Genomic DNA, 25,815 nt, shown 5'->3' on the forward strand with positions numbered 1-25,815 from the left:
CTGTGGAGAACAGATGGCCAGAGGCCATATGTGCAGACAGGAGACATGGAAACCTTGGGGCCCAGGATGAGCATAGTAGAAAGGGATTGGAAGTTAGTTTGTTTCTTCATCATGTGCTGGCATGCACATGTGAGTACAGGAACACTCGGAGGCTCAGGCTTTTTGTAGCCAAATTCCCTGAAATCGGAGTTACAGACAGTTGTGAACTACCGAACCTAGGTGCTGGTAACTGCACTCGGGTACTCAGCAAGAGCGGAGCACACTCTTAACCACTCCACTGAGTCATCTCTCCAGACCCTTTCTCTGCAGTCTGTCACCCTAAAGATGTACTGTCCCTACCTAGATAAAATGTCTTTGACTAGAAATCATCTGTTACAAAAATACTTTTTTAAAAAAGATTTTATTTATTATACAATAGTCTACCTGCATGTGTGCCTGCATGCTAGGAGGAGGCACCAGATCTCACTATAGATGGTTATCCATCATCATGTGGTTGCTGGGAATTGAACTCAGGACGTTTGAAAGAACGGCCCATGCTCTTAATCTCTGAGCCATCTCTCCAGCCCACAAAAATACTTCTTAAGAATACACTTTATATATATATATATATATACACTCTGAATTAACTAGTTGGTATTTGTTAGTTTTTTTTCTAGAAAGAGAGTCGAAGAGCTTTCTAGACCTAGAGATCACTTGGGAACTCCAGATAGGTAAGTCAATATTATATGGTCCTGTTTGCAATGACTGTGCTTGCTACATCAAGGACATAAGTATTATTCTTGGTTGGACGTTGCACATGCATCTCAGGTGCAGCCACCATCTCTTCTTACTTGGGTTCACTTTGCCAGTATTGTTACCTCAGGGGATTCAACACATGGAAAACTAACCCTTGGCCAATGGTCCCCAATTTTGTCTGCACATTAGGCTCATGCAGGCATCTTTGATACCGATCAAAGACTGAATCACACATCCAGAAATCTGATTTAATTAGTTTGGGGGTGCATCTTTGAGAGTATTTAGAAGCTCCCCAGATGTTTCTGATAAAGTTTGAGAAACACTGCCCCAGTGGTGAGCCCACACTCCTTTGAAGCTCTTCCGCGTGTCCTGAAAAGCTGCCTTAGCAGCCTTTTGGCATACTGCCCTTCAGCCTGTGGCCAGGACCTTTCTGCTCTCTGGGTCTCCAGCAGCCCAGACCCCAGTCTTTCGTACTCGACTGTAGGACTTCCCTTTTCCTTCTTTGGCTACTCAGTAAAGCCTGATACTTTTTAGAGACATTATAGATTTGTAGAAAAATTGAGTGTGGTTACTCCTCTCCTCCTGCCTTCCCTGCAGTTCACTGATTGCATTAATATGGTATCGTTACAACCGAGCAGCCTATATCCATCCATTCCTAGGGTTTACTTTTCCACGTCCTGTGGCTCTGTGGAATTTGACAGGTGCATTGTGGGTACAGAATAGTTCACTGCCCTAAAATCCACTCTGTCCTTCCTTTATTTCCTCCCTCCTTCCCCTCAGAACTCCTGGCAGCCACTGCTTTCTGCTTCTGTGGTTTTTGCCTTCTCTGGCATGTCGTTGGAATCATGCAGTCTGCTCTAGAGGGGCTCCCGTCCCTTGGTAATAGGCATTCTAGGTTTCTCTCTGTATGTTCACATTTTGATATCACATTTCCTTTCAATATTCCATTGAACCCAGTAGTATTCCATTGTATGGAACCTCAGTTCACCCATGCACCTACATGAAGGGTTGTTGCTAAAATGTGGCAATTATGAAGAAAGCCATTATAAAATTTATGTACAGGCTTTGGTGTTTTTCAACCTCAGTTAGGTGAGTGTCTGGGATTCGAGCGCAGTGGCTGAATCAGATAGGAAGTGTGTACTTATCCTTATGTGGACATTGGGCTCCCTTCTGGTGTGTCCGGATCATGTTCTGTCCTCAGTTCTGATGGATGAGAGTCCCTGTTGTCTCTCATATTCCATGCCAGCTTTGGGTGGGCATTCTAATAGGTGTGTAGCAGTACTCACTGTGTTCATGTATAGTTCCCTTATGACAGGATGTCGAATGTGGTTTACAGCCTATGAATATTTCATTTGGTGAGGTATCTTGACAACTTTTAATTGGAATCCTTGTCTTATTAATATTTTAAGATAGTATTTATTTATTTATTTATTTTTATGGATGAGTGCCCTATCTACATGGATAGCTGCACTCCAAAGGGGGGAATCAGATCACATTATAGTTGGTTGTGATCCACCATGTGGTTGCTGGGAATTGAATTCAGAACCTCTAGAAGAGCAGACACCTCTCTTAACCTCTGATCCAGCTCTCCAGCCCATCTTCTTACTTAATCTCATGTGTTTGTGGTATTTTCTGGAAACTAGTTGTTCAAGAGGACTGTCTTCCAATCTGAGTTTGTTTTTGTTTTGTTTTCTTTTCTTAGTGGTGTCTTTCACAGAGTAAATGCTTTCATTTCAATTAAATTCAGCTTTTTTTTTCTTTATGAATTCTGGTATCTACAGACTAATTGCACAACCCAACATCACTAGGATTTTCTCTTACTATTTTGAGTCAGGACTTCCAGTATCCTCGGCGCGCTTCAAGTTTCCCGCTTAGCTTGGGATGATCTTGAAGCCCTGATCCTCCTGTCTTCATCTCCCAGCGAACCCTTCTGCTCTGACACAAAGCTGCCTAGCTCAGGAGGTAACCCTTTCCGTTCCCCATCACTACCTTAGCAGGCTGGGAGCATCAATTCTGGCTTCTGCACCTTTCACCTCCCCATGTGGAACCTTCTCAGGTGAACCCTGTGCTGATTTCTCCTTTCTCCCTCAGCCTGGAAGAGCAGCTAGACCATTTTCACAGGGCTACAGGAACTAAGTGTGGCGGATGTCTCAAAACCATATGTCACATGTTCCACAGATGGTTGCGGTTGACATTTTTGTGTTACCCTTTTATTTTATGACCACTTGGCACAGGTTTTCACTCAAAAAGGGAGCACTGTGTAGATGGTTGCATGCCTGCTTTGTGCCAACCCGACTACAAATCACACTGTGAACTCTATAATGGCAAAACTGAACTCTTGTCACTAATAGGTTCATTTAAGTCAAGTCACTATTAATTTTATCATTATTAAATCCTTCCTCTCTCTCTCTCTCTCTCTCTCTCTCTCTCTCTCTCTCTCTCTCTCTCTGTGTGTGTATGTGTGTGTGTGTGTGTGTGTGTGTGTGTTTAGAGGTCAGAGGACAACCTTTGAGAGTCACTTCTCTTCTTTACTGTGGGACCCTGGGTTCGAACTCAGGCTGCCAGGTTTGTGCAGCAAGTGCCTTTTAACCAGCTAACCCATCTGGCTGGCCCAAGGTCACCATTTGTTCTTAAACACGGTAGACAAGGTCATCTTATTCTATTTTTATTTCAATGTCCATAGCTTATTCATTTCTGGTGCCTGGAAATTACAAAATTCTGTAAGAGACCAGGACAGTATACTTACCTGGCAGGGGGGGCGCAGTGATCACGAAGGTGGTTTTCCCAGGGCGAGGCCTACCCATTGCACTCAGGGTATGCTGACCCCAGCGATTTCCCCAAATGAGGGAAACTCGACTGCATAATTCATGGTAGTGGGGGACTTTGTGTGTGCTCTCCCCTGTTTAAAAAAAAAAGGATGTTGTGATGGCTCAGCAAGTGAGGGCACTTGCTGTCAAGCCTAACAACCTGAGTTTGATCCTGGATCCTCTAAGGTAGGAAAAGATAACCAACTCTGGCTGGTGACTGCCCTTGCTTTCACATGCCCGCCATGGCACGAGTGTTAGCACACGCAAATAAAGTGTGAAAAAACAATTATAAAAGAGAGTTCTTGAAGACCAATCCATATAGTCATTAAAAGCCATCTTTGAGTTGCTTGTCAGCAGGATTTGATTTAAAATCACATTCTGCTTTTCTGCTTCGTTGACAGGAAGCTGTTTTGGGGAAATCAAGATCCCATCCGTCCTATTTCTCAGGCTGCTTTGAAGGTTCAGCTGACTAAGCGACTTGAGGACCTTGCCCAGCCCAAGCTGGTCTCCCGACACTATGTCCCTAACAGGTTGGTGCCTGCAGGACAGCAGGTTGCTCTGTCAGAGCCCGACAAGGAAAACAGACTTAGAGCCCAGCTCTCTCACCAGCTCTAAACTGTTGAGTCGAGAATCCAAGCTTACTGTGCCTTTGGGTGGTTTGGGGTCTCATACTGTGAAAAATAGCAAACATGAGTCTTTTCTGTCAAATACTATGAAACTTGTAGTTAGCACAAGGAATTTGGATCTTTTTGTCTCGCCCACCTTGTAAGACTTGCAAATGTTTTGACCCTTCCCATGTAGTGAAAACCTTAGTTTACTCTAAGGGACTCCTTCCCCTTTGCCCTGTTTCCTAGGCAACAATTCTTTGCAGCCTAGCCAAACAGATAAGACTGTGAGGCTGGACTCAGCCAATAGGGAAAAGACACAAGCACCGCCTTAGAAGAAAAGTCAAGTGCACTTCCTGGCTTGGTGTTTGCTCTTTACGACCCACCCTTTTGATCAAAACTAAGGTTGCCTCGTCGGACACGGCAGCTGGGATGGTGGTCGCCTTTACAATCCCAAACTTCTTTCTTTCTTCCTTTTTTTTTTTATCCCCTGAGACAGGGTTTCTCTGTGTAACCTTGGCTGTCCTGGACTCACTTTGTAGACCAGGCTGGCCTTGAACTCACAGTGATCTGCCTGCCTCTGCCTCCCGAGTGCTAGGATTAAAGGCGTGCGCCACCACCGCCCGGCTTCCAAACTTATTTCTAACAATACTTCTGGAGCAAGATCACTTCTAACAATAGCCTTGACGATTTCCTAATGTGAACTCTTTTTTTTTTTTTTTTCCAGTTAAGTGTATTTTAAAGTGTGTGTGTGTGTGTGTATGTGTGTCTGTGTTTCATGCTCACATAGGGTGGGGATGTGGTGCCTGCGTGCGTACACAGAGGCCTGTTTTTATCATTGTCCACTTTATTACTTTGAAACTGGGTTGCTCATTGAACCTGGGACTAAGCTTGTGGCCAGCAAGCCCCAGGGACCCCCCTGTCCCTGCCTCACACAGTGCTGAGGTAACAGGTAGTGTGGATGAAAGTGTGGATGAGACCTTCCACCTTCTTATGTGGGAGCAGGATCCTAACTCTGGTCCTCCTGCTTGCACAACAAATGCATCTTACCTTATGTTTAAAGGGTTTTCTTTTGGGGGGCTGGAGAGATGGCAGGGCACTAGTACTGGTAGGAGACCTGGGCTCAGTTCCCAGCAGCCACACAGTAGCTCACAACAGTCCTAAACTCCAGTCCCAGAGCATCCTGCAACTCCTGACCTCTGTGGGAAACAGGCATATGCATGGTACACATACATGTACTCAGGAAAAACATGTATACACATAAAACAAAACAACGAAGAAACAAAAAAAGCAATGCCCTCCCCCCCCACCCTCCCCCCACCCCACCTGTCCCCATGCCAGTGCTGGTGACGAAACCCCAAGGCCTCACATTTTAAGCAAGGGTACACATTTAGCACCAGGATCTCTTTATAGCTTAAAAAAAAAAAAAATCTTCGCAAGATATCTTCCAGGAATTCTTACAGTAGCTTTTAAAAATTACTTTTATCTATTTGAGATTAATATAACTGCCTCACTTCCTTCCCCTTTCTCTTTCCCCTCCTCAGAGCCTCCCATAGATACCCCTCCTAGCTCTGTTTCAAATTCTTGGCCTCTCAAGGACAATGACAGTAGACAAGTTAAAGCGGGTGGGGTGGGGAGGGGCCACCTGAGGTCTCAACCCTGCACAAAGAACCACAAACAACTAAGGAATCCTGAGCCGGAGAAATGTCTTTTCCAGGCAAACACACATACAAACTGTTCTTATGGGAGACATTTTAGATATGAAGGGATCTGTGAATCTATTCCGATTCCCTCAGAGGACTGGCCAGGCCCTTCCTCTCTCAGGACTCTGGGTGTGGGGGGCTTAGAGCTTTTCTGTCCATGTTTCTGTCTGGTCTGCCATGGCTAGCCCTCCCAAAAGCCTTTGAGGTTTCCTCCTGGGTGTCCTCCCCTGAACTCATCTTCTCCTCCAAAGGATTTTGTTCCCTTAGATTTAGATTTAAGGCCTCCAAAATACTCTATTTACTTCTCTCAGGCTCGAGGGATTCCTGAGGTTGAGAGTTGCCACACAACCCCACCCCCCACTCAGCTCCACAAGACTCCTCCCTAATCTAATATTGGTTGAATTAGACTTTTGTTTCAGAATGATGCTTATGTAGGTTGTACTCACTGACACATTTGTTTGCTTTTTAAGGTTATTAAACAGTTTTTGAAAATCCTTAAAGGAAATCATCTCCTTTGTCAGTTACACATCATTTGTTTCATCACCTCTCCCACAATGTGCGTGATCCTGGTGTGTTTACTGGCACTTTTCTCTATCATGCTGGCTTAGGGTTTTATCACTAAGTATAATTGAGCAAAAGCATTGTGAAAAGTGTTGTAGGGACAAAGCAAGGTAAGACACAATGACTGGCAGGTTGACCACTTTCTAGAGACACATTCGAGGTAAAATAACAGGAATTCCATTGCTTTTCTGCAGGTCCAAAAGGAAGAGAATATGGGTTTCGGGGGAGGAAAAGTATCCTAAAATTCCTTCCAGAAAAAAATTTTTTTTTGGTATGGCGGTGTAATAACCAGATCACCCAGATTGCAAGAACCGCAAAGAAAAAAAGACCACCAGGACTTGATGCCGATGCAACATACACAGGGTCCTGTTGTATGGCTCAAGCTCGGACCACAGTTCTTCCTGGTGCAACTGGATAGGAGGGTGGGGCCCGGCTTCAAAGGCAATGGGTTTTTAAAGGGGAAAAACCGTAAGCAGGGGTTGTGGGTCACAGGAGTGTCCACCTTCAGGTGGGTTCGGTGGAGCCTGAATCTCGATGGGAAGTTTTTTTTATCTCAGAGGAACATTGGATGCTGATTTTATCTCATTGCTCAGGTGGAGTCTCTGGAGAGTGAGGGCAGGTACGGTTTACAGCAGTATGTGGTCACTCCCGGAATTCAGGGAGAAGTAGGGGTCACCTAGAGGACAAGTTCTCACAGAAAATACAGACCATGGCACTTAGTTACAGAACATACAGAACGTGGCATTAGTTTGGTTCTTACATTCCTCCCTCTGACAGGTTCATTGAAGACCCAATCATGGGTCTTCCTGAAACTTATTCCTCTGAGTCAGCCTGTTGTAGGGCCAGGTGCTGTGACCTCATGACTATTAGCTGGATGGTGCCCAATCTTTGCTTGATATAAAGGGGGCACAAAGCATGACTGGTTTAAACAGAACTAAGAGTCTATTTTCTTGTAGCCATTTGTCCCTTGACTTAGCATTTCAGCCTAAGAAGGGGGAAATTGGGCGAGGTCATTCTCTTCTGTAACTCCTTTCTGCTGACACTAGGGGCGCTGTTGTCAGGGCCTAGAAAGGCTGAAAAGCTAGTCAGAGGCTAATGGGGGCACTTATCAAAAGCATCTGTTTAGCTGATCCAGTTGAAGAGACATGGAGTAGTCATATCTGCAGGACTGGTATACATCGGCATAGAGCAGGTACAGATCTCAGCATCTCTGTATGGAGTCTCTTAGCCAGGTGAAAATCTGCTGAGACAAATAGACTAGGGACAGAAGTTAAAATTGTGTCTATAAGACAGCTGGAGTACGTTTTTGCCTTTGAAACCCAGTAAAAGCATGAACTTTTTTTTTTTTTTCAGTCCAGAGGTCTTGATATACAGATTGGACAGAGTAGTTTTTAGCATGATAAGAAGCACCCTTAAGTCTATACTCAGAATAAAACCAAAAGAGAAATAAAATCTTGAGCTTGGGACTGATTAATAAGCAGCCAATACTCTACCAGCTTATTATAACTCTATTGATCTCATTTTAAATCTGCAACTTGCATTTATGCACCTTAAAACTTCTCTTAAGATCCTTTAACTTTTATAACTTGCACTTACCAATATTTAAACATTTTTTTAGACCCTCATATAATATTTCATTTATAATTTGCATTTATCAACCCTTAAACACTTCTCAGACCCTCAAATACTTGCATTTATCAACTTGAAACACTTTCTTAGCTCTCTAACATTTATAAGACAACCTTAAAACACCTTCTTGGAACACTTTCTTAGACCTTCAAACATTCTTATCTTCATCTATCAACCTTTAACCACTTTCTCAAACCCTCAAATACTTTAGATTCATATAACATAAACTTTCATATCCTCAGACCTTATATAAACCACACCATTTTTCTATCTAGTTATCTACCAAGAGACACAGGCAGTTGAGTTACCCTAAAAACTGTTTACCATTTAACATGAAGCCTGTGAGCAACACAAGCCTGTCTGTCTTTTTAAATAAGAGAAGAGACCTAGTACCTAGTAGTTCTAACTAGCTAATGAGTTGACTAATGTACCAACAGTGGATCTAATTGTCTTCTAGCTGTCAATCTACCATTAGCTTAGCCATCAAGGTAATCAGAGACCTGAGAAGGATAAATTGTAACCTAGATGATTTTATGTACCAATCAAAATGACAGATGACTAGCAATATCCTGGTACTTAGGCAGTTGTCTCCTGTGGTAACACGGCACTATGGGCAGAGACAGTCTGGCCATCAGGCACAGAGGCACAGAAGACAAGAGGCTGTTTCTGTGGAAGGAGAACACAGAAGAGATTGACCTCACCTCATATTCAGCAACGTGAGACAATGACTCTCTGGGTATCCAGTTTGTCTACAGTTAGGCTGATCCATATCAGAGGACAAGACACTGGGAGAAGTTTTTGCTCAGTGGCTGGAAACCACAATCCAGAGTTGAGTCATCTGCCATGCCAAATCTTCTCAAAGACCTTGGGGGGTTACTGCTAGGATATAGGATTCTCTGTCATAATTATATTGTACATATATTTAATGCCACATTCAGCAGATCTCTGACAAGCTTGAGGGCCAGCATATCTATGCTCAATCCTTCTCTGTCTTTAGGCTTCTGCTCTAAACTACATTTTACACACATAAAACAGAATGTTATAATCTATAATCTGCAGGTAAGTGCTAGAAGACCACAGCTGTCTATTTTAGTATATCTGAATTGCTTGTTTTTAGCTATATATTGGCTTATTATTTTAGAAAACACCTGTGATTAACTGAACGAGTAGCTAACAAAACCATAAGCTTTAATTATCCTAAACAGTTCGTGATAGTAGCTTTTAAAAAAAGGAATGGAACTGCACATAGCATTTTTAAGAACTACATAGGCACAATACCTTAACAGAGTTGATACATAGTATGCTGTAATAAAAATATAACCTTAATTTTGTATCAATATATGAAGATTTTGACAAACAAAAACCATCTACTCTACCTAGGGAATGAGGCATCATTCTCTTGGAATTGTTTCATTAACTATCAGGCAACTGATTCACTGATATAGCTGATCATAATCTGCATCCGTTATTAGTACAACTTTAAATATATTTCTGAACTAATATGGAAGCAAAACTTTTTTTTTTAAGTAAAATTTTTAATCATAGATACAGTTAATTGATGGACTGGCAATCTTGATGATTCTGTCACATTTCATCATTAAGACAGAACAGTAAAAGCTAGCTTAAAGGACAGAGGTTGCCCTTGGTGCTGAGCAAGGTAACTGAATGCTGTTGGCAGCCTTCAATAGAGAGGCTTGAGTCTCCCACAACCAAAATGGCTGCCAGTCACGTGACTGCCCTTAACCAAGATGTAGAGAAGCTATGGCAAGATGGCTCCCAGCTATAAGACTGCCCTTAGCCAAAATGGCGGAGAAGCTATAGCCCCACACTTTTTACCACTGAATTAAAATGGCAGCTGGCCACGTGGTATTTGAGGCTGTGGCAAGCAGCTTAAAAATAGAGCCATATTCAGAAAATAAAGCCAAACATATTCTGAAGACAGCAATTTCTACTGTTTTGAGAATGAAGGTGGAACATAATAACCATAAATTTAGAAGACAAAACCCAAATTTTAACAGTATAAGCAATTGAATAGCTCTAAAATTAATATTTCTAAGCTTTAAGGTATCTTTTAGAATCACCCATTTCCAAAGTCTGTAATACAGCAGTCTGTTAATCTGAATCAACGTTTATAATAAGCAGAGAGCTCATTAGGACCAAGAGGCTCTAAAATTGTTGTCGTATACCATGTGGCTATCTCAAGATGGTGGAGTCATATGGCAGGCTACAGATCAATGATCCACACGGTTGCTATTTAAAAACATCTGTTACAAATACATATACACACATATATGTTCTAAACAAGCATTTGAACTTAAATTTTAAACATCATACCCCATATGCAAATTATAAATCTTTAGATAAGAGTTCACAGTGTAATCTTAAGCTATATAGCCTGGAAGTACAGTTTAAATACCTTATTAAAGAAACATTGTTTTAAATCCTATATTTACAAAAACCTTAATTTAAAAGTACCTTTAGGAGCCTGTTGGCTTATGCCACTTGCTGCTTAGAATCGCCCCAACTCTAACTTAAAAGTTTAAGATAACTTTTTTGTTACAGATATTAAAGATTTTTTTTTGTTAACCATCTTCAATAACCAGTAATTTATAAGCAAGGTGTACAGAACACAATAAGTTTATACATTTGAGTAAAACAAGTTAAATCAAACATATAGTGGCCACATACATTAATACATTTTAAGATAGACAGACAAAACTTTCTCTAGATGTAATTTCAGAGGAAAAGTACTTGTTAAACCCAATCGATACAGGCAAGAGCTGGGGCTTTCCGGGTCCTGGATCAGGGACCAGCGTACGAGACTTGGGGCGGGGGGGGGGGGGGGCAGGCTTTCGACCGAACTGCAAGCTGAAAAAACCTTTCACCAAGGCACCAAGTTCCTGTGTCCTCCTGGTGCTCGCTCAACGCAAGTGGTGGACATTTTAAAAGCCAAGGAGGGAGGGAGAAGGCAGACCTTAACAATCCTGTTTCACCCCTCTCCAAACGCTGCGCGCTCAGACATCTCATATCAGCAAGGATCCGATAGGCCCCATGTTTGTGATTGGGGCTCTTGGAGGGCCCCCTCCATGCTTGGGAAGGCCCCTCCACCCAGGGTTCAGCAGCAACCCAGTGTACAAGCAGGAAGTGGGAGGCACTAAGCTCAGGCCGCCATGCTTGAGACCTGGCCCGTTTCTAGAACTGAGATGGTTACAGGCAAGCAAACAGAAACACAAAATGACTACACGAACAGAAATGTACCAGTACGGCGAGAGAAAAGAACCAATATTCAGAACAGCAACTGTCCTGAGAGCCAGCGGGCTCCATCCCGTTCTGCCGGAAACCAAACTCAAAGCGGCCTCTGGAAATCCTACAAAAGATTCTTAGTCACAAGAGTGGCACAAAGATAAAAAAGAAAACAAAGCACAAACCAACAAAATCTGACTCCCTGGTGAGCACAGGTAATGAGACATTGGCATCTCGCCGCAGGAGCAATCTGCTTTGTCTCCCAAACTTGAGGTTGTCTGTCCCGTCCTTCTGTCCATTAAAGTCTCAATGAACCCTACATACACGGAGTCTCAGTCAACACTCTACACATACGCAAAACAGTTGGACACACAAACACGTTCAGCTCACTGATTTGAAAGGCAACGAAAGTATCGGCTCAGCCACCCAGGAGAGCATTCAGGAGCTGGTAATAAACAGATGGGAGGCTCTAAGTCTTCCTGATGGGGGTAAGAAACCCCCTCCTGATGGGGACCAAAGCCTCCCCAGTGGGATCTGGAATGTCTTCCAGACTTCTGCAGCCATAACCATATAGCATATCAGCTAAGTCACTCTTGGCTGCCACAGATACAGAAGTCTCGGGACACCTGAAAACACAGAGCTGTGACACAGACACAGTACACACACACACACACACACACACACACACACACACACACACACCAACTGGTGTACTCATCAGCAACATTTTGGTGAAATCAGGTTCTTCTGTCCCCGTTAGCTCAGGAATACTTGATCCTGTTGTAACAGACAAGAACGTTCTTTTTTTTTTTTTTTTTTTTTAATTTAATTTAATTTTATTTTTTTGACAAGAACGTTTTTTGCTTGTAAGAGTCGCCACCGTCCTAACCCCAGATGGAGCACTCCCTCAACCCTCTGCACCCGACATTTGAAAAGGCTGCCAAACATCGTTGGTATTTTCCCACCTACTGCTTAGCTCCTGCTTATGCTCCAGAAAACCATGAAGGCCGCAGGTTTAATTGAGAACAGGGTGAGAAGAAAGCAACTGGAGAAAAACTTCCCGAGAGCGCACAGTGAGACACGTGACTCCCAATGCTTGCTTCACCTTGGCAAATTCTTCCATGGTGATAGGCATCCATCTGAAGTAAGGGCTCACATTTAGGTAAGCAGAAAGAGATTTCAGCCTTGCTCCACACCGGGCGGGTAGCACCTCTGCATGGCTGAGACAGGGATACGGGCCAGGATACTCTCCCAGCAAGCTAGCCAGTGAAGTGAGCCTGCCTGCCTCCTTCCCTCTGTCCCTCCCTTCCTCCCTTCGTCCTTCCCTCCCTCTCTCTGTCCCTCCCTCCCTCCCTCCCTCCATCCCTCCCTCCCTCCCTCCGTCCGTCCCTCCCTCCCTCTCTCCATCCCTCCCTCCCTCCCTTCATCCCTCTCTCCCTCCCTCCTCCTTTCCTTCATCCTCCCTCTTCCCTTTCTCTCCTTTTCTGAGATGGGGTGTTTGCATGGTTATCTTGCCCAAACTGCTCTCAGATGGAATCCTGCTGCCTCAGGCTCCTGAGTTCAGGATTACAGGCATGCATCACCACTTCTAGAAGTATTTCATTTTTAAAACAGCTAATCTTAATTGGGTGTCATGGCACACACCTTTAATCCCAGCACTTGGGAGGCAGAGGTAGGCGGATCTCTGAATTCGAGACCAGCCTGGTCTACAAAGTGAGTCCAGGACAGCCAAGATAACATAGAGAAACGCTGCCTCAAAAACAAAAACAAAAACAAAACAAAAAACAACAACAACAACAAAAAACAACCAAAGACAAAAAAATCCAAAGACATGAGAAAGAATAAACTTGATTCCCTGAGTAAACAGGAAGTGCAGGTTAGTAGCTTTCCAAACGAGAAGATGACAGAGACAGTTTGCTACCTGAATATTCACCCAAACTCTCTATTATTGGAGCATTTTCTTCAGCCTTCTGGCCCAATATAACTGACAGACATATTTGCGAGGCAGGAACTGTTGAGGACTTGCTTACCCTGTCTTGGCAGAGTTTGGCTGTCGACTTTGTCAGCATCCAAGCTTGCTCTTTTTAAGGCAAAATTCTGTCTGTGGTAGAAAGGAGGACATTTTGTCCAGTGGTGTGTTTGCCACATTTGAAGCCATCTCCATAATGAGGTTCTTTGATGCTCATCATCCTCTTTGAGTTAGGCTGGGTGTTGCCAGGGGTTAACCTGTCTCATTGTTAGTGAATCTTTAAATTAATAAAAACATTTTTATGAGATTTATTTATCATTTATACAGTACTCTGCCTGCACACCAGAAGAGGGCCCAGATTGCATTATAGATGGTTATGAGCAACCATGTGGTTGCTGAGTATTGAACTCAGGACCTTTGGAAGAATAGACAGTGCTCTTAACCTCTGAGCCATCTCTCCAGCCCCATAAAAACATTTTAAATGCCATATTCCACATGTCTCTGAGGTTTTTGAAGACCTATTCCTTCTCAAGCCTCTGATGGGGTTGAAGACCAGGTAACTTAGTTTTACAATGGAGCTTAGTTGTTTAGGGCTTAAGATATTTTTAGGTCTAGATAGATATTTTAAGCTGATAATAACAAGATGTGATGGAGACTGATTTACATTCAGAATTTTAGATGCACCAAGATAGGAAAGATGTTTTCTTCAAGGCTGTCAAATACAAATAGCCAAAACACCAAGAATGTAACATTTATATAATTCCTGATTGTATTCATGGTTCTTCTTGCTATAGGTAGTTTATTGTAGATATGTGTAATAATATAAATGTATATGTAAAAAATAAAAATGCTTATAAAGAAACAAAGACAAAAACAGCTAATCTGCTTTCAATAGTATGCCTTCTCATCTGTTTGGAAGATACACATTGTTTATTAAAGAAAACTACCTGCTTTAGAGCAAGACAATTGAAACTAACTGAGAACTTGACTGCCCTAGTAATCATCTGTAACTGGTTCTAAAACAACTTACATTCCCCCCTGTGGAGAATAGCCTAGCAGTGCATGTGTGAGCTTCCTGCCTGCTCTCCTAGGCCTGGGAACCAATGCTGGAGAATGAGGTAATAATTCGAATTCACGTGTTACTGATTTCTTTTTCTCTTCTGCAACTTGTAGGGCTCAGTATTACTACAGCTGCGGAAGAGAGTCTGTGATTTGGGAGGTCCCTCCTACTGCATTGTTTACTCGGCCTTCTAAACGGATCCAGAAGCTGGCAAGACCCAAGAGATACAAAACGGAGTGTCCGCTCTCTTGGTAGTGTTTTACACTCTTCAGAAATCCTGATCTAGTTTGCTTAAGTGTCACAATACTGTAGCTCTAGCTCTAGTCTGAGAGAAGAGGCGGTTCCTTTCCAAAAACACTGGAAAAAACTGTTGACTGTCTGCAGCAGGTGTGATGGTCAGAGGATCATCGTTAACTGTTACGTTTGACCGGGTATGCTGGAGCTAAAATTTGCAGTAAACCTTCTCACCACCAGATAAACAAAAGGAATCTCTCAGCCTGGTGTGGTGGCTCCTGCTCATGATCTGCAGCACCCAAAAAAATCCTTTACAAAAAGTAAAAGCTACCAACACTATCTCCTGCAAATACATACGTTCATGTATACATGTATCCACAGCAGAATCCTAGCAAGCCAAACCCAAATATGCATGCAGCACTTTATATCCTTGTCAAAACTCAATTTACTATAAATGCAAACTTAGACCTGCCAGGCCTACTCCATGTACTAAGTGTGCACCATTACATAGCAACACACAGTCATGGTTATCACGGTCCTGAAATTATGAATGGCCTTTGAACTTTGTCCCTCATGTTCATGACCATCCTAGACTGGTCTGGGTCCTTTTTGTGAACATACGAATTTTGCTTTGTGGGTTGATGAAAATACTGCTGATCCTTTTACCTATGAAATTAATGTTGATGGTGGAACAGTGTGTGAATATTCCAGAAACCATTTGGTTCTATACTTTGACAGGGTAAGTTCTATGTATGATAATTATATCTTAATAATAACAATAAAACCTATAAGTCTCCACTCTGAGAAAGTCCTCACTTTGTCCTCTAGTAAGGGGAGCAGGGGCTGTCCCTGACATGGACTCTGTTGCCAGCTCTTTTATAGCTTCCTCTGGTGAGACTGCCTTGCCAGGCCACAGGGGAAGAAGACATGAACAGTCCTGATGTGACTTGATGGATGTGAAGGGGGGGGGGAATCCCCTTTTCTGAGGAATAGGGGATGGAAGAGAGGGAGGAAGGGTGGGACTTGGAGGAGAGGAGGGATGGAGTCCGTGACCAAGATGTAAAGTGAATTAAGTAATTAATTTTTTAAAAAGTCATCACTTATTTGAGAAAATCCAAGTTTCTAGATTTGTTGATGGGAGGGTAGATTTTTGATCAGAGAAAGAAATACATGGTACACAGCTCCTGATAATTGGCCAAGAGGCTGAGAATTAAGAAAAGGATTATCTCACACTGCACTACAGAGGAGAATGGCTCACACAGAGCATCCTCAGTGGTGACTGAGGGAAACTATGTGTTTCAGGGACTTAATATGAGGTGTCCCAAAATGAGACAGAAAATTCTAGCTTCTTTGTTTTTTAATTTTTGAATTTATTTTTATTTCATGTACATTGGTGTTTTGCCCACATGCGTGTCTGTATGAGGGCATCAGATCCCCTAGTATTGGAGTTACAGACAGTCGTGAGCTGCCAAGTGGGTGCTGGGAATTGAACCCAGGTTCTCTGGAAGAGCAGTCAGTGCTCCTACTCACTTTTGCCCCCTCTGCCTTTTTTCTTTCTTTCTTTCTTTCTTTCTTTCTTTCTTTCTTTCTTTCTTTCTTTCTTTCTTTCTCTCTCTCTCTCTCTCTCCTTCGTTTCTTTCTTAAATCAAACTTTTAAAAAATTAAATCAGAATATATGACACAGAAGCAGTGTCTTGGAATTTTGTTTCGTATTTACAAGCATATTTACACACTCTGTGACACATGAAATATGTCTCATACAGTGGACTAGTGAGAAACAGCAATGTGGTCAAAGAAACGCGTGTGTGGGAAACAGTGATGCTGCTAACAGAGCCGGCGCAGAGTAGCAGGCTGCTTGCAGCTACAAGCTGTTAGTGTTCTTCCAGCCGAAAGTCATACTTTGTTTCCATTTGCGTATCGCCCCCTCAGTGACGACATAGCACCGGAGACGGTTCGCTTCTCTGATCCTTCTCCCCGGATCCTGCGACTCTCCATAGCCAAAGGCACAGACCCCAACTACGTTCCTCCAAAGAGTGTAAGTGGAGACTGACTGTACCATGCAGCACTTTCTGTGCCAGTTACTTCTTGTTGTGCGGCCAAATACATTACGAGGCAAACTGAAGGAAGAAGGTTTTACTTAAGCTCACAGTCCGCTATGGAGGGGAAGGCGTGGCCACACAGTGGCAGGAGTGTGTAGGTGGGACATCCTCACGCCCTCACATCCTGTCACAACAGAAAGCAGCCAGCTCCTTTGTGCAGGAATCGAACCCAGGTTCAAATGAAATTATTATTTTTAATGTTCTAAGAATAAACACACAATTTTTACTTAATGTCACAATTTAAGCTTAATTCCTCAGTTATACATATAACTGACCAAATTCTCTTAAATAGTCACACTTAAGTATACATACATATTTTGTTTTTCTTCTTCCTTTTTTTTTTTTTTTTTTTTTTGCTTTTGAGAAAGGGTTTCTCTGTGTATCCTCGGCTGTCCAGGACTCCCTTTGTAGACCAGGTTGGCCTAGAACTCAGAGATCCACCTGCCTCTGTCCCCATGAGTGCTGGGATTACAGGCTGGCTCTGCATATACTTTTTATATTAATAGTTTTTAAATGTACCACAAATCAAAATATCATTTTATCCTTTACTGCTTCTTCCCTTCTTCATGAGTTGTGTGCACGTGTGTGTATAGTGCTTTTAGAATAACTTTTGAGAGTAAACTGTACATCTAGATGTACTCGGCCCCAAATTCCTTCTCGTTAATTTCCAAGACAACTTCTTATAAAAACAACAGAAACATTGCTATCAAGACCAGAAAATGTAAGCCTAACAGTGCGTCATCTGCCCTCTGATCCATGCACAAATTACATTGTTGCTGAACATATGCTCAACACAAATGGCTAATGTGATTCTTTGACAGTTGTTAATTCTTTACAGTTAGCTGTAAACGTACCTCAAGCTTAACAGCAGCTCACCTCATAATGGATAGATGAGCTAGAGCAAGCCTTCGGCTGGCTGCCATCCCGAGTCCCTTCTTACAGGGACATTGTGACAGTCTACAAAACCTGGATGTGGTTGGCCTCGTGGCTCACTTAGTAGCTATCCACTGTTCTCTGTCCACTTAGCTACATCCGTGGCTTCCATGGCTTCTGTGTAGACAACCACCCCATAGCCATACCAACCCACTTGGATTTAAATGCTGATGGCTTTTAAGGGAGTAAGTGTCGTGTGCTTGGGTTCTGCAGACCTCACATGGCGTTGTCCTACTTGCTGTCCTAACTTATAAGGCCTTAGTTCTTTTTACTCACTTGCCGCTCTGTGACGATTTTCTGAGAATAAAAACTCCAAAAGTAAAATCACTGTATAAAGGAAAGGGTGTGAGAATTTTGGAATGGTTTATATAAAATTCTAGAAAGTTCCCCAAACACCGATTTTAATGCACATATTCACTTGGATTATTTGGCTCTTTTGCACTGCACTTTGCCAACATCAGATATTATTTTGCAAAATTAGTATAGTGAAACGATATTTCAATTACATTATTTTCATTTCTTTGATACTAAAGGTTTAAATAGTTCTGCACACTTATTTGCCATGTACTGTTTTCTTTGATAGAATTATCTATTAATGACTCTATTTCCTACTGGCTTGTACATTTTTATGGAATATAATGCTTATTTACATATGATGGGTATTCATCCTGTCTCACATTCTGCAACTATTTTTCTGGGGTTAAAATTTGAAATTCTTGAATTTTAATTTCTAGATTCTAAGTGTACAAGTTAACAAGCTAAGAAATGCATATGTCTACCTAATAGACAGCCTACAGTTAGACTGTAAAACATGGTGGCTTATGCCTATAATCCCAGCACTTGGGAGGCTGAAACAAGAGAGTTGGTTAACACAAACCTGAGCTAGCCTGAGCTAAGAGTAGACACCTGTCTCAGAGGAAACCAAACCAAACCAAAGACACAATAGCTCCATAGGATTCCCTCTTATTTCCTCTCAAGCCCAAGCTTCCCCCTTGCCATAGATGTACTTACAATTTAGATTCTTAGCGCCTAGGCTAGTTTTGCCTGCTCATGGCCTTGATTTAAACAGAATCGCACATCATCTGTTCTGTAGAGTTTGGCTTAGTTTGCTCAATATAAGAGGTTCACCTGTACTACTGAGTGTACCAGTGAATTGCTCCTTCGTACTGATGTGTGTTTTCTATTTCATTGTGTGACTATATCAGGCTTTGATTATGCACCTTAGAAGGACATGTGAGATATTTCTATGTGGACCACTATAGATAAATTTGTTACAGATATTCACGTGTAGGCGTTGTTTGTGAATATATGTTTTGATTTGGTTGTTTTTTTTTGAGGAGAGGGTTTTGTTTGTTTGTTTGTTGTTTTGTTTTGTTTTTGAGGACATACTATATAGCACAGACTAGCCTCATACTAACGACAATCCTCCTGCCTCAGCTTTCTGAATGCTGGGATTATAGATGTGAGTCACCATGTCCAGCTTTAATTTTATTATTTTTCTTGTTATTTATTTTTAAAGATAGGGTTTCTCTGTGTAGCCTTGGCTGTCCTAGAACTTACTCTGTAGACCAGGCTGGCCTCAAACTCAGAGATCCACCTGCTTCTGCCTCCCCAGTGCTAGGATTAAAGGCATGTACCCCCACTGATCAGCTATTAATGGCATTTTTATTAGAAAAAAGTTTTAAATTGTATTAAGTGTACCTTGCCAATTGTTTCTTTTATGGTGAATATGTTTTAATTTCCTGAGAAATAGTGTTTGATCCTAGCATATTTATTTTTTTTTTAGAAACTTTCTAATTTTTTACATTTGTAATAGGTAATCAAATATATATGATTTACTTTGAAGTAAATTTTTTCCTTTGGCATGTGTTAAGTAAAGATTGAGGTTTCTCTTTGTTCCACACAAATATTCATACAATTTGATTATTTTTTTTCTCAGTTCAGTTATCTTGGGTCCATTTGTGGATTCTGAAATGTTATGATTACCAACTTGTCTCCTTTTACATGATCGCTAGACTGTACGGGTTATTATGGTTTTAGAATAAATGCTTGTTATAAACTAGAATGTGATGATGTAAGGCCTCTAATTTTGCTCACATTTTCACTTGTTTTGGTTGTTGTAGGCCTTCTACACACTAAGCTGAGAATCCGTCGAGTTTTTCTTTGTTGTGTTGTACTTTATATAATGACTAATGAATGATTGTCTTACTCCCCCTTTGACTGAAAGGCTTAATTAAAGGCAACAGTTGACATATTCCTTCAGTTTGCCTATAGCCCTGAAGCAGACAAAGCTTCATTCATAAGAAACGCTTTAAATGCTTAATTAGTTCTTCATGGTGTTGAGACACGCACAGTCCTCAGTTTGAATCCCAACTTTGCCATTTCCTAACTATACAAACTTACACTATTGAGCCCTTGATGCCTTGGTGCTTCCATCAGTGAAGTAGGAATGGGACCAACAACCCAGGTGAGGAATAAAGTACGGGATGCAACACAAATGCTGTCACTGATGACTCAACATTCTCATCTTAAACAGCCCAAGAGCAAATTTGGAAAACAATTTACTATTTTTCTGCCTGCAATTAGCATCCTATTTTGTTCCCATTCATTGCTACCTCCCGCTACAAGCTCTTATTTATTTATTTATTTATCTTTAGAGTTATTTCATTTCATAGGCATGGGAATTTTGCCTGCATGTCTGTATGTGCACCACTTGCATGCCTGGTGCCAGAAGAGGACAGAAAAGGACAACAGATCTCCTAGAACTGGAGTTACAAGTGGTTGTGAAACACACGCAGGTGCCAGGAGTGAACCCTGGTCCTTTATAAGAACAGCAAGTGCTTTTAGGCATGGAACAAGCTCTCCAGCCCCACCACCTTCAAATGCGAACACAAGCAGTGTCAGTAGAAGAGCGCAGGATTTGAGCAAATGTTCAATTAAGATACTGATAAGTGACTCCCAGGTCTGTTGGAGGCAGTGTCAGGGTCCTTTAGTTCCTGGTCCTTGTGATCTCTCATTTAAGAGTTCAGGCAAGACACACAGACTATAGTGTGGGAGACAGGCTAGGCTTATAAAATAAACTACACTTTTGGGAGCTGGAGAGAGCTCAATGGTTAAGTTGTTCTTGCAGCAGGACCCAGGTTCGATTCCTACTATCTACATAAGAACAAATCCAGAGGATCTGACACCCTCCTCTGGCCTCCTGGGGCATCAGGAACACACAGGGTACATGGACATGCATGCAGACAAAATAATCATACACATAAAATAATTCTAAAGAAAATCCTTAAAAAAACAAAATAAGAAAATGTACTACACTTTCAAGGGACGAGCATAGACAAGGGTCAAAGAGACCTTGTCTCATCTACATCTTATGTGGGCTGCCTAACGTTTTCTACAGTCTTTCAGACCAGCAGCTTTTTCTGAGAGACACTGTCCTGGAGAAGTGACAGGCAAGCCTGTGTCACTGCAGCAATCACAGTCTGTCTTTGCTCGTCATCAGTGAGACCCTTGTGAGGTATTAATCCTGTGAGGGTTATGGCTCCCAGACTCAGGGCTATGGTTATTCATTAATATTAATAGCCTTCTGGGCAGTGCTGGGCATTATGCCTCTTCAGGGAAGAAATAGGACTCAGATCAATTCCTCCCACCCCAATGTTTTGTTTTCTTCTGTCTTGTCTTACAGCCTGTGGACTATGAGGGAGGGGTCTTGCCTCTAAAGTCTCCCAAACCTGCTAAAATCTTAACTAGCTGCCTAGCAGATATGTGGGCTTCTGCTTTTTTCTTGGCTTTCACTACTTTTTTTTTTTTTTTACTTGTTCCAATTAGAAGAAGGATGCTTCAGTAAATGCTCTTTACTGTGGCGTCTGTGACACCGAGAGTTCCCTCCCTTAAAGGGTTAAGAGCACAGTCTTCTCTTTGAGGTGCACTCATACAGTACAGCTACACTTTATCTTGCCCAACTTCGTATTTTATTTTAAAAATTTTCTTTCTCCTCTCTGTTTCTCTTTCTGAGACAGGGTTTCTCTGTGTAACAGCCTTGGCTGTTTTGTAGACCAGGCTGCCCTTGAACTCATAGAGATCCATCTGCCTCTGCCTCCTGAGTCCTGGGATTAAAGGTGTGTGCCACTACCGCCCAGCCTATTTTTTTTTTAATATTTTATTAATTTATTCATATTACATCTCAATGGTTATCCCATCCCTTGTATCCTCCCATTCCTCCCTCCCTCCCCCAGCCTATTTTTTGAATTTTCATCGCATCTATTTATGTGTGTGTGTGTGTGTGTGTGTGTGTGTGTGTGTGTGTGTGTGTGTGCCTGTGTACTTGCCACAGAATGCTTTTGGAGGCAGGGGGGGGGGCGGACAGTCCTGTGGAGCCAGTTTTCTCCTTCTACCTTTATGTGGCTCCTGGAGACTGAACACAGGTCATCAGGCCTGCATGATAAGGACTTTACCTGCTAAGCCATCTCACCAGGGCTCAGCTGGTGCTCTTTAGTCATTACCACTTATTTCCACGTTAACAGGTAACATCATTGGCTGTTTCTCCCACGTCTGCCATATAAAAACTGAATCCATGAGAAGCTGGCTTGGGACATGAACAATCCAGTTTCAGTGAGATGGAAGCTGACCCTGTCGGGGGGATGCCATCTTTTTTCCATTGAGTTGTTGAGAAGCCTAGTCGAGAGCTCAGACCGTATTTCATGATGCTGAACCGGACAGGCACTTACATGCTGTCTTTCTTTTTCTCTCCTAGATTGAAACCAAGATTTCCTTCTCTACCCTGAGCGCTATTGCAACTCCAAGGATTGTAGACCTTGCCCACCCAAAGATCAAGATAGAGGGCCTGTGCTATGAAAGAGAAAAGAGTGAATTGCCCATCCGACCCGTAAGCCACTCCTGCCTCACTCACCCACTGCTATCTTTCTGATTCCTCCAAAGATGCTGTTTTGCCTCAACAAGGCATAGTTCAAAACTCATCAGAAAAGACAGTGTTGAAAGTGGTCTGTGGCGGGCAGGGCGCCCTGCCGACTAGGTAAGGAGAAAAGGAGACGGGTGAAGTGACGAGAAGAGATGCTCTCAAGTTAATGAGCTGCTGTGAGCCTTTGCTCTTTCTGCTGAGATCTTTACAGTGAGGACTGGATGGCTGCTATGCTGCATCCTTATTTATTTATCTTTTTTTTTTTTTTTTTTTTTTGAGACAGGGTTTCTCTGTGTGTAGCCTTGGCTGTCCTGGGCTTGCTTTGTAGACCAGTTGGCCTTGAACTCACAGCGATCCACTTGCCTCTGCCTAACTAAGCGCTGAGATTATAGCATCCTTCTTATTTTTACCAACACTGTAACAATAAAGAAACAATATAGAAGGCGTGCCTTTCAAAGTAACACAAGAATAGTCAGACAGCATGTATTTGTTTGGCATCTATTAGGCGATAGAGCCTGAACTAGCTAGCTGCTGGCAAACGGTCTCCCCTGAGCAGTTCATATTGAGATGGAAAAAACAGATAATAGACTAATGAGTTTTGCTGTCAATACATATTATGAGGAAGATTAAATGAGCCAGGTACAGTAAGTACACAAATGTGTCATCTCAGTGCTCAGGAGCCTGTTTGAGGCAGAATTGAGCTGTATAGCATAAGCTAGGGGCCAGGACTTGTAAGACTGTCTCAAACAGACAAAGAAGATGATTTTTTAATAAGTACTGTAGGGAAGATCCGTTAGACAAGGTAGTCTGTTTTCACAGGTCACGAACCCCACCCCACCCTCACCCCAAGAGTCTGATGTCTGACCCTAGAGACAAACGAGGAAAATGTGTCTCAACCAAGACTGAGGAGAGTTGCCTCTAGCAGAACTAGCAAGTGAAGAGGTCTTGGGGCAGAGAGGGCCAAAACAGGCGGCCAAAGGTCACAGTATTGCTGATTGGGGGGTGGGGGGGGGCGTGAGGGGGAGGAGGTCAGAAGATTGGAGTGGCGATCAGGCTTTACTGGGCTTCTGCAGATACAGACGGGAAGCTACAAAACGAGAGCGCCTCGGAGTGGGTTCCCGCCTGAGGGAGAGGTGTTCCAATTTAGCGTTAGAAAGTATGTGCCTGGCAGAGTGTTGTGAAGATGAAACGGGAATGATGTAGGCAAGTCACTCAGAGCCGTTTAGTCTTCAGTAGCCATCAGAGGGAGGCAAGGAGATCAGCAGGGAGGAACCTCAATTTATTGCGGGGGGGGGGAGAAATGCGAGGGAGAAGGGGACACAGCCACATACGCACGCACGCACGCACGCACGCACGGGGAATTCTGGAGTGGAGATGTGTGTCTCTGTTTTCGCTACAGGTAAACCCTGCGGCACTGCTTGCCATACCCAGCGACCGAACGGTAATTCTAGCGAAGTCCAGGCCCGTGCATGAAGATTATCTCCCTGTCCGAGATGCCCGATGGCCTGTATCTTACGCTGCTGCGCATTCTCGGGTGTCTGCCAGAATCCAGGAGCTAGCTGTTCCAAACACAAGGTATGGCGATTTAAGGTTCAAGTGGAACGAGAAGGGCTAGGTGCATGGAGAAAGGGGGGGGGGGCGGTTAATCTAAAGTTTTGTTTTTGTTTTTTGTTTTTTAACAAAGGCAATAACTTTTTTGTGTTGGGAAAAGAGCAAAGCCTTTGGAATCTGGCAGCTCCTAGATGATGCTTGCCGCAGCTGTGCGCCTTCGTTTCCTCACCTGTGTAATGGAGGCCTTGAAATCCCAATGGGGCGGGGGTGGGGGACGGGGAGTGGCGCTGGAGGGATGGCTCAGAGCTTAAGTAAGAGCACTGGCTGCTCTCTTTCAAAGGTCCTGAGTTCAATTCCCAGAAACACATGGTGGCTTACGACCATCTATAATAAGATCTGGTGCCTTCTTCTGGTGTACATGCAGGCAAAATACTGTGTTATATGATAAATAAATAAATCTTAAAAAAAAAAGAAAAAAAAGAAAGAAAGAAAGAAATCCCAATGGGACAACAGTACCCTGGGATTGGAAACATGGGGGTGGAGTCATGCCTGGGGCACATCAGTTTCCTATTTCAGGCTGTCTCTTTGTCTCCTATTCCAGGGGTTCAGTGAATATTGTGTTTTATGACCCGGATGCCTTTAAAGTCAAACCTTCTGCTTTGAAAGCATATTGTTCTGCCAGGATCAAGGAGCTGGCAGAACCCATTGTGCGTTAACGACAGCAAGCGACCCCAGGCAGACATCTGGAACATGTGGCAGATGACTTCATTCCCTGCGCTGACATTTACTTCTTACCAAACACCTCCCAAATATGAGACTTCCAGGGCACACCACTGTGAGGCTCAGATAGGTGCTGTCTGCGGTCTTGTCTTTAGCAAGTTAGGGCACTCCCTCCACCTTGCAATAAAGGAGAGAGCAATGCTTGCCTCATTATCCCTCCTGCTCACACAAGCATCTCAGCAGCCCTCTTGCTGTGTTGATGCTGGTGCTGGTGCTGATGCTGGTGCTGGTGCTGATGCTGGTGCTGATGCTGATGCTGCTGATCCTTTCTCATGTTTGTACACTTTGCTCCCTACCACCTACTGAAATCTGTCTCCAGCCCTTCTCTACCAAGTCCTGGGAATTGAGGGCATTCTTAGTGTCGCCTTGTCGATCTCCCTTCAGCATCTCTGGATGAGATGAAATGGTTTTTGTAGCCTCTGTCAGGAAGCAGTAGAACTTTAGCTCCTTCAGCAGTCTCTCCTGCCTCGCTCCACGCTCACAGCCACTCACCACGAACGAGAGAAAACAGATGCCCACAAGGTGAAGCACGTGCCACTTCACAATGCAGGTGAGGGATGATCGCCTGAGCCCAAGAGCTCAGGAGCAGTGGGCAGCAACAATGACTGTCAATCTCCAAAGGATAAATAAGTTTTTAAAAGACAAGTCTAGGTGGGTTGGTACATGTCTGTAATCTCAGAATCTGCGAGGCAGAGGCAAAAGGCACTGGCACATAAAAAGACCTTGCCTTAGTGCAGGGGTCAAAAGATTGTTATTAAGAGCAAACATAAAATTCTTTATCAAATTGTATCTGCTTAGGTTTTTGAAATAAGTGATGCATGGAGAAACAAAAATTTTTAAATTTTAATTTTTATGGGGCGTGCTTAGATTTGAATGGAGATGAATTTACTTGAAATTTTATTTTACTATGAAAGCGCTATATATAAGAGATGGTGAAAGGCAGTGTTATATAGTAGGTTTTTTTTTTTTTTTTTTTTTTTTTTTTTTT

General features: G+C 42.8%; 1 protein-coding gene and 1 non-coding gene across 2 annotated transcripts in view; both read left to right on the forward strand.

Annotated features, from left to right (window-relative positions):
* Window positions 1-25,081, forward strand: part of Thegl (theg spermatid protein like) — a 40,715-nt gene extending 15,634 nt beyond the window's left edge. Inside the window, exons 3-9 of the mRNA XM_051170413.1 lie at window positions 645-710; window positions 3,944-4,072; window positions 14,426-14,563; window positions 16,440-16,581; window positions 22,332-22,463; window positions 23,896-24,071; window positions 24,649-25,081. Of these exons, the coding sequence (XP_051026370.1) occupies window positions 645-710; window positions 3,944-4,072; window positions 14,426-14,563; window positions 16,440-16,581; window positions 22,332-22,463; window positions 23,896-24,071; window positions 24,649-24,763 (898 nt within the window). The 3' untranslated portion in view covers window positions 24,764-25,081. The remainder of the gene's footprint in view (window positions 1-644; window positions 711-3,943; window positions 4,073-14,425; window positions 14,564-16,439; window positions 16,582-22,331; window positions 22,464-23,895; window positions 24,072-24,648) is intronic.
* Window positions 3,474-3,637, forward strand: LOC127211095 (U1 spliceosomal RNA). The gene has a single exon (XR_007833379.1). It is a non-coding gene; the product is annotated as a U1 spliceosomal RNA (small nuclear RNA).
* Window positions 25,082-25,815: the final 734 nt, after the last annotated feature.

Source organism: Acomys russatus, chromosome 28 (assembly GCF_903995435.1).
Source record: "Acomys russatus chromosome 28, mAcoRus1.1, whole genome shotgun sequence".
Lineage (NCBI taxonomy): Eukaryota > Metazoa > Chordata > Mammalia > Rodentia > Muridae > Acomys > Acomys russatus.